This window comes from Mus pahari, chromosome 12 (genome assembly GCF_900095145.1).
Source record: "Mus pahari chromosome 12, PAHARI_EIJ_v1.1, whole genome shotgun sequence".
Taxonomy (NCBI): Eukaryota; Metazoa; Chordata; class Mammalia; order Rodentia; family Muridae; genus Mus; species Mus pahari.
In genome coordinates, this window is record NC_034601.1 from 70189211 (window position 1) to 70197619 (window position 8409).

The 8409-nt window shown below is 49.2% G+C and overlaps 1 protein-coding gene across 2 annotated transcripts in view; it reads left to right on the forward strand.

Annotated features, from left to right (window-relative positions):
* Nucleotides 1-795: 795 nt before the first annotated feature.
* The window catches only part of Cxadr (CXADR Ig-like cell adhesion molecule), a 51311-nt gene continuing 43697 nt past the window's right edge, over nt 796-8409 (forward strand). For both annotated transcript variants that reach the window (XM_021209136.2, XM_021209135.2), the window contains exon 1: nt 796-990. In XM_021209136.2, the coding sequence (XP_021064795.1) occupies nt 948-990 (43 nt within the window). In that variant the 5' untranslated portion in view covers nt 796-947. The remainder of the gene's footprint in view (nt 991-8409) is intronic.

Genomic DNA, 8409 nt, shown 5'->3' on the forward strand with positions numbered 1-8409 from the left:
AAGAAGAAGAAGAGATCTGGGAAGAGCAACCAAGAACAGATAGCAAGGGCAAGTCTGATGATAACAGCATGGGAGAGCTGCAGGGCGCGATTGCACTGGCTCTTCAAATTCCTAATTTCTAAGAGCCACTCCCGTTCATTTAGCCATCCCCAACCAGTCCCACTTTTAAAGTTCTTTTGTCCCTGTGGGCTAACTTCGGGGCTGGGATGACTCATAATCGCAAGGAGGAGAAAAGCCCCAAGTATTTGTTAAATCTGCAGCCTCATTTTATAGGTCTACTGTATACAGGGGCGGAAGAAATGCCTCTCCCGAGCCTTCTATAGGAACCTTGGCCATTCAAAAAGAAGGCAAGATATTGGCGGGGCTCTCTGATCGCCCATGGAAACACGGGTGCCAGGAGGTCCCCACCCCTGACCACAGGATGCGGTGACTGCTGGCTGGTGGTGTGTCGAAAGAAACCTAGCTCAAGGTTTAGGGAGAGGGAGCGATTCCGGCCTGGAGCTGGGCTCCGAGGGGGAGGGCGTGACTGCGGTTTCAGCAGTGAGACTGGCTCGCTGCTTCCCAGTTCACAAAGCAGCGATTTAACCAGGGGGATGAAAGCTCGGGCGAGCTGGAGGTGGCTCGCTGCTAGCGCAAGCAGGTGCACAGCGCCAGACCCCTGGAACTGCAAGGTTCCCTAGAGGGGGAGTGGGGGTGGGGATGGGGGTGGGACGCGGGCTGCTCCCAGTTTCCATGGCAACCCCAGGGCGCCAACACTGTGGGCTCTTGCTTAGGGGCTCCCGGGTGCTGCCGGAAGTGACGCGTTCACCTGCCGAGCTGGGGCGGGGCGCAGAGGTGCCTTCGCTGCTGCCACCGCCGGGAGCCAGTCGGGAGTGTACCAGGCTCTGGGAAAAGCAGGGCTCCCAGCCCGAGAGCGGTTACCTGCAAGCCACGACCCGGCAGCTACCATGGCGCTCCTACTGTGCTTCGTGCTCCTGTGCGGGCTCGCGGGTGAGTTGCGGCACCTCTCCGTCCCAATCGCTTGCGCTCCCAGCTCGCGGCCTCCCGGGAACAATGGGGCGTGGGGGGAGGGGGCGGCTCAATTTGGGGGGGCGCTGTCGTGGTGGTGGCGGATGGGCACCCAGGCCCGGGGTGATCTGCCCCGGACCACGCGCGCCAGCCCGGAGAATGCATCGGTCCCCGGGAGCGGCGCAGGGGGCGTGAGGCGTCTGGGAAGCAGCGAAGCGGGGACCCGATCGTCCGGTGGCAGTGGCGGTGGCGGTGGCAGAGGCTCGCCCAGCGGCGTGTGGGGCGCGCCTCCAGGGCAGCTTACCCTGGGGACCACTTGGCTTTATCTGCCCTTGTCTGTTTCCCGCGTCTGCCTGGGTGTTGTGTGCCGCCAGCCTCCCCTGATTTCCAAGCTCCGGGCTGCGAGTTTTTAGGTATCGGGTAGTCCAAGCCGGGGAGGCTGAATTACCAACGCCATTATTTGAGAGAAGACTGAGACGTTCGGTGTCAGTCGCCCTGGCTACCTCTAGGAAAGAAGCACCGAAGCTGCTGGCTTTTAGTCTCAAAGAACAGGCTAGCTCGACCGAGCAGCCCCGAGACGAGGTATTAGGAGCCGACAGTCAGAAATCAGTGTTGGGGAGGAGTTACCCCGGCTTTGTAATAAGTTGATTTTTTTTTTTTTTTGTATGATGATTGACGTTCAGGTGGTGAGGCGTGTGGTGTTAGAAATCGCCCAGTACATCTTTCAGCTGCAGAGCGTCTCTTTCAGGAAACAAGGCATTAAAAAAAAAATGCCTGGACCCCAGGACGCATACGCATTTTAGCACTTAGAAATTAATCTTTTTCTAAGTGTGTTTTTAACAAGTCGGCCTCATTTCCTATACTAAGCATTTGGAGGAATTTTAAAGCCAAATGAGTCATATAAAAGCTTTACACGTTCAACTCTAGGAGGCATGCATTCAAGCACACACCGCTTCCAAAGATAATCATCTTTAGTATCCCGCGAGTTGGGAAGGTTGTTGGATCTGCCTCCTCGGCTCTACTGGGATGGCTCTCTCTGCTTCCTGCTGAAATGTTAATTCCATTGTTGGATGCCACAGCTGTGAACATTACTCATGGGATCAACATTCTATTAACAAGTCTAATCTGTGGAGCCGAGGCTACCACACCACCTTCACCTCCACCTTTTTTTTTTTTTTTTTTGGATACAGATCTTTTAGGCTTGGCTGAAATTTCAAAATTAAATCTTCTGGAAAACAGGAAGGGCCGTTGAGCCAGTCTACTTGGTGAATCCCACCTTTGTTTGGTAAAACAAACCGAAGTTGAATACATCCAAAGCAGAAACTGGAGGAATGAAGGATGCAGGGGACTATCTTCCTCTTTTTTCCTTTCTTATGAATTTTTTTTTTTTAACTTCTTCCTCTTCCTCTTCTGAAATACGTCTCTGGTGGTCACTCTTTCCATTAAGGCTATTTTAATATATTTAGCCGTTCATTCATATAATGTGCATTAGTGTGTAATGAACACACTCTTGAAGGACAGATTTTCTTTTTTTGTCTAAACAGGACAACTATTTTCAACTCTAGTTTTTATGCTTCAGAACTCATATTTCCCAGTTGATCCTCCCACCCCACCCCATCCCCAACAAACCAACCAACCAACAAATAAAATAAATCCTAATCCCGAATTTCAAAGACCTCAGAAACTTATTGATGTATGACTTTGAGTATTTTTGTAGATCTGGCTCTTAGCGTAGTGGTGAGAAATCGAGTCTGGCACCAACACTCTTCTCTTTGCAAAATAAGTTTTACTCATTAAATACTGCACTGCTGTAGACTTGTCTTTGCAAGTTCTAAAGAGTTTTGTATGATGTCCTGGATGCTGATGGGACTCTAGAGGTCCCACTGTATTGCCTCTGTAGTTCAAAGTCATAGGATTAGTAACAGCAGTGGAGCTATAAGATGTAGTAGTAACATTAAACCTTTGGTTAAACAGTTACTAAGCATGTTCCCCCCTCCCCTGCTTTTCGAGCAAGTCTAACCTCCAACTTATGTTGGAGCATGACCTTGAACACTGGGTGGATGACTTTGAACATTTGGTCCTCTTCCTCTTTCCTGGGCTAGTATTAGGAACTCAGTTCAACCACTGTACCAACTGAGCTACACGCATCCCCAGCTGTAAGTGCTACATTTTTCTAATGGCTCATGATTTTTCTTAAGGGTCTCTGTAATCCAAGGCTTGTCTGGAACTCGGATGTGTAGACAGCAGATTTACCAGTAGTGTGTCCTTCATCCTTCCCCTGCTGCTTGCTGGCTTTACAGGTGTACTCCCCCACACCCACCTCCATGGGCTGTCTCTCCATTCCTTTAGTCTCTCAAGCAACACTCTCCAAGGTGTGGATTATAGTCATCTCTATTGTATGAATGGAGAAACTGAGGCATGGAGGAGTGTGCACATGAACCTTCAGCAGTCATAGTTTTGCTGTTCATTGGGCACACGTCACTGCGAGATTATACCTTTGGGACAGCCACTTTTCTCTTTGATTGCCTGTAATTGACATCCTCCGATCTGCCACCGGTCACCCGTCACTTAGGAAGAACCTGCTGTCGGTTTGACCTTGTGTCAGATATTTTATGACTTAGCCTTTTAATGTCATGGTCGAGTGTTTTTGAGTCACTGTGAGGAATCTGAGACTTTTCCACACGTAGGACACTGCTGGAAAGTAGTCTTCCTGGGTGAGCCCCAGGTTTTAGTCTCAGAGCCTCAGGTAGACCGAGCTGCCCTCTAACCAAGGATGGGCCTTGGATTCCTGATCCTTCTGCTTCTGCTTCCCAAGTCGTGGGATTATAGATGGATGTGCACTACCGTGCCTAGCCGGCACCAGCCATTAATCCCAGCAATCGGGAAGCAGAGACAGGTGAATCTGAGTTCAAGGCCAGCCTGATCTACATAGTGAGTTTCAGGACAGCCACGGGTATATAGAGAGACCTTGTCTCAAAAACAAAGCACAATAAAACAAACAAACCCAAATCACCAAAAAACTAATTCTTTGAGGGTTTCATACATGTAAATGGTTCGTCCTGATCTTACCAACCTCACTGTTTTCCAGTTCTTCTCAGATCACCCCCACCCCCACCCCTGCCAGCTACTTCATGTCCTTTCACAATCCAGTGAGTCCAGTCAGTGCTGTTCATATAAGCTTGGGTGTGGATCCATCCACTGGAGCATGGACAACCTACCGGGGTCAGTTCTGTGGGCTGAGACAGAAAGATGACCACGAGTTCAAAGCTAACTGACTCTCTGACCGCCTTTAGCCTCCAAAGCTCCTTAGCTGGGCTGGGCTTTATGAGGTCCTTCTCATCTGTGGTGGAAATTCGACTGGCGTGATCTTAGCGCCAGCATTTCGGAAGGTTTGTTCAGTAACAGGGTGCTGCTGGCGTTCACTCTTCCAATGTGAGTCAAACTTACAACCTGACTCCCTCCCTCGCTTGCCTTGGGATGGTGGCCAGGTCCTCTGTATACATCAGTTGCTTTGCATGTCTGGAATAGGTGTACTGAGGAAGGGATTGAGAAGGTGGTGGTGGTCACAGGATGCATTGTTTCCATTGGCTAGAAGGGAGAAGTTTAGGAGACCTCTTCCTGAACATCTTGACCATAGTTAATAACAGTCTTGAGAAATTGCTGATATTTTAACTGTTCTTACCACACAAAAAAATAAGTATGAGGTAATTGTCAGTGACTTGGCTTGATAGAGTCATTCCAGAGGGCACTGCTATTCGCGTCTGTCCAACCCTCCTCCTCTCTCCTCTGCCCCCTCCTCCCATCCATTCTCCGACTCTCTCTCATGAGGTCACTTGTACTGTTACGTAGGCAGACTGACCTGACGGTCATGCTCATGGCTCCCCTTCCTGAATGCTGAGGTGGTGGGACCTGGGAGTGAGTCTCCACAGCACAGCTCATTGTCCTGACCTAACCTTGGCTGAAGTCACTGAAGGTAAAGATAGCTGTGTGTTCTTCCCAGCCTGTTGACTTGTCCCTTCCCACTTTCTGTGTCAGCTGTCCCATGGTTTGGCACATTGTCCTTTTTACAATCTCTGCTCCAAACCTGGGTGACCTCATACAGCCTCACCGTACCCTTCAGCTTCCTGATAACACCATGGAAATGACTTCCGGTTCAGCTGGCTTTCAGTCTGAGCTTCTGTCTCCTTTTCTTTCTGTCCCCCGTTTCCTACCTCCCCTTCTTTTCCTTGCCCCACTCCTGGCTCAATTTTCCTTTTATTCTTTCTGAAGTCTCTGTTGCTAGGTGGGCTAGCCTGAAATGTACCCTGTAGCCCAGGCTAGCTTTGAACTCATGGTCATCTTTCTGTCTCAGCCCACAGGAGCAGGAATTAAAGGAAGGCATAAGCTACCACAACCATTTGACTGTCTGACAGGCCTTTGTTATTTGAGTACCTTAGATGTTCCGTGCTGTGTTCCTAAGTAAACTTTCCCATTAATTAACAGATCAAAAGGTCCATTCATTCAAGTATTTAGGGCTTACTATATATATACTATGTTGTGTGCTGGGTGCTTCTGAAAAAAAGTGTTTGACATTGTAATTGTAAAATGTATTCACAAAGATGTGTGAGTCTGCAGTGGAGGGATATGATGTCTGGGGGTTGGAAAGCTCAGTGGATATAAAATATGTAACAAATACCATTTTGAAAATTATTGTACATGACTCATAAGATGGCCTAGGGTGGGGCCTGGGAGTTTTTTTTTGTTTTTTTTTTTTTAAATGTTAACAAGTGACATATGACATCACTGCTGACTATGCCTAGTGGAAAGATGTAAAGGCTGTGTTGAGAGCTTAGGAGAAAATGATAGGTTGGCCAGGTTAGCCCTTCACACCCATGGCCCTGAGAAGCTGTGGGGGTTGTGAAAGTTCCCGAATGGTTAACAGTGCAGCCATTCTGGAGGTGGGCAGAACTGCCCACTCTTAGCAGGACACCCGGCTTGGTCTGAGGGTAGACAGGCTGCACAGGAGTGCTGAGCTTCCCCGTGGGTCTGCGCGCTGCGTTGGGTGATGTGAAAGCTTCTGTCTGGTTCCTTGTGGGAGAGCAGCAGTACAGCATCTGGCTTGATTATTTTGTGGTGATGTCACAATCTGTGTGGGGAATAACGAAAAGTGCAAGGTTTTTTTCTTTGTTTGTTTTGAAAAGATTTATTTATTTTATGTATATGAGCACACCATTGCTCTCTTCAGACACACACCAGAAGAGAGCATCAGATCCCATTACAGATGGTTGTGAGCCACCATGAGATTGCTGGGAATTGAACTCAGGACCACAGGGAGAGCAGTCAGTGCTCTTAACCACTGAGCCATCCCTCCAGCCCAACAAGTGCAAGTTGTTTTTTTTTTTTGGGGGGGGGGGTTGGTTTTTTGAGACAGGTTTTTCGAGACAGCACTAATGAGCACTAGTGAGTCCTGGAACTCACTCTGTAGACCAGGCTGGCCTCGAACTCAGAAATTCGCCTGCCTCTGCCTTCCGAGTGCTGGGTGTGCATCGCCACCGCCAGAACCTGGATCCTCTGCAAGATCAAGTGCTGAACCATCTCTCCAGCCCTTGACCAGGGTCTTAAACCATGGGGGGGGGGGGAGGCCAAAAACCAAACCCAAACCAAAGACCCCACTCAGTGGCAAGATTTAAAAACAAAAAACAAAATAAAAGACTGATCCCAGGAGAGAGTCAAAGACCTGCAGCCCTGAACTGCGGAAGGATTCTAGGAGATGTCAGCCATGAGTAACAGCTAAGGGGGCGGGTAAGGCTGAGAAGCATCTGTCTGGGAATAAGCAGCAGGAGATTCGAACGTGGCAGCAAGAAGGACCTCTGTGGAGAGCAAGACAGGGTGAGGTTGTCCTAAAGACCCACAGAGCAGTGAGGCCGGTCCTACTGCCAGCGAGCGATTGTGCAATTGAGGTCAGTGGATTGCGTGGGGACGTTATCTGAAGTGGTGAGAGGAAAACTGGGTTTTAATAGGGCACCTGGGCATTGGCTTAGTGGAGAATAGAAACTGGACTTTGACCATTGCCCCCTTGAACCCTAACTCCAAAGCAGAAAGAAGCAAGCAGATCTTGCCTTCTCTCTCCCTCCAGATTGAACATCTCAGAAACCTCGTTCTTCGATCCTTGTTCCTCCTGCCGATGAGCTCTAGCATCCTCTGGTTGCTCGGGGATCACTGTCCTAGCTCATCTCTAACCTCTGGACCTTATCAGTGTTCAGCATCTTCTTCCGTATGCCTTCAACCCTGTATTTCTCCCTCATCATTGCTCTCTGTTTTCCTATCTTAACCCGATCTTTTGAGGCGGCTGCCTGCCTTTACTGCCCCAATTGTCTCTTCCCAAGTCACATTCCTTCTGAGAAAGGGCAGCGACCGACCGACCTCTGGCTAAACCATGCCTCCACCCCTCTTAAATCCTGTGGTAGAAATAGCTCTGTTGGGGCTACAGGGTTGGCTTGGTGCCTAAGAGCAGCGGCTGCTCTTCTAGAGGACCCAGGTTCAATTCTCTGTATGGCGGCTCACGACAATTTGTAACTCTAATCTTGGGGGTGGGGGAATCTAGCACCATCTTTAGGCACTAAGTCTTAGCATTCTGTCTAAACTCCACCCCACAGGTACCTGGCAACAGCCAGGTAGGCCTGGCCCACTGTAAAAGGGGCTGCTTGGCCCCTCCTCCCTCTCTTGCTTCTCCTGCCTCTCTTTGCCTCTTGCCCTCTTGCTCCACCCCCCTCTTCCCTTCCCCTCTCTCTCCAAGTGGCCATGGCCAGCCTCAACTTGTTTACTCTCTCCTTCTCTCTGCCTTTCTCTACCTCTACTACCCTCCATATTCCCCTCCGCATGCCCTGAATAACCTCTATTCTATACTATACCGTATGGCTGGTCCCTCAGCAGGAAGGGATGCCTCATCATGGGCCCACTGAGGCACGCCTTCTCCCCCATACTTCACCACACCCCTATAGAACATATTCTTATACTTCTTTATCTTTTTATAAACACATCACTAAGGGCACAGCATGCTCATGGTATGTGGGTGTATATATAGGAAAATAGTCATACATATAGAAATGAAAATAAAAAAGAACCTTATTGAAGAACATCCTCCTCTTGAACTGTTTCTTACTTCCCACCCCGAGACTCGTTTCTTTCCGGTTTCTTTGTTAATAATATCTTCCCCCACCTTGGCTGTGCTCAATTTCCTACTTGGACCCTAAGTGCTAATCCCTCAAGCCCCGTTGTGCGCTTCCAGTGTCTGGTCTATGTCTCATCGATCACAACCTCTTCCCATCATGTCACCCTTGCCGTCTCCAATGAGACGCACACTTCCTTCTGACCCGAACGTCTGTTTCTCAACCACCAAAAAAAAAAAAAAAAAAAAAAAAA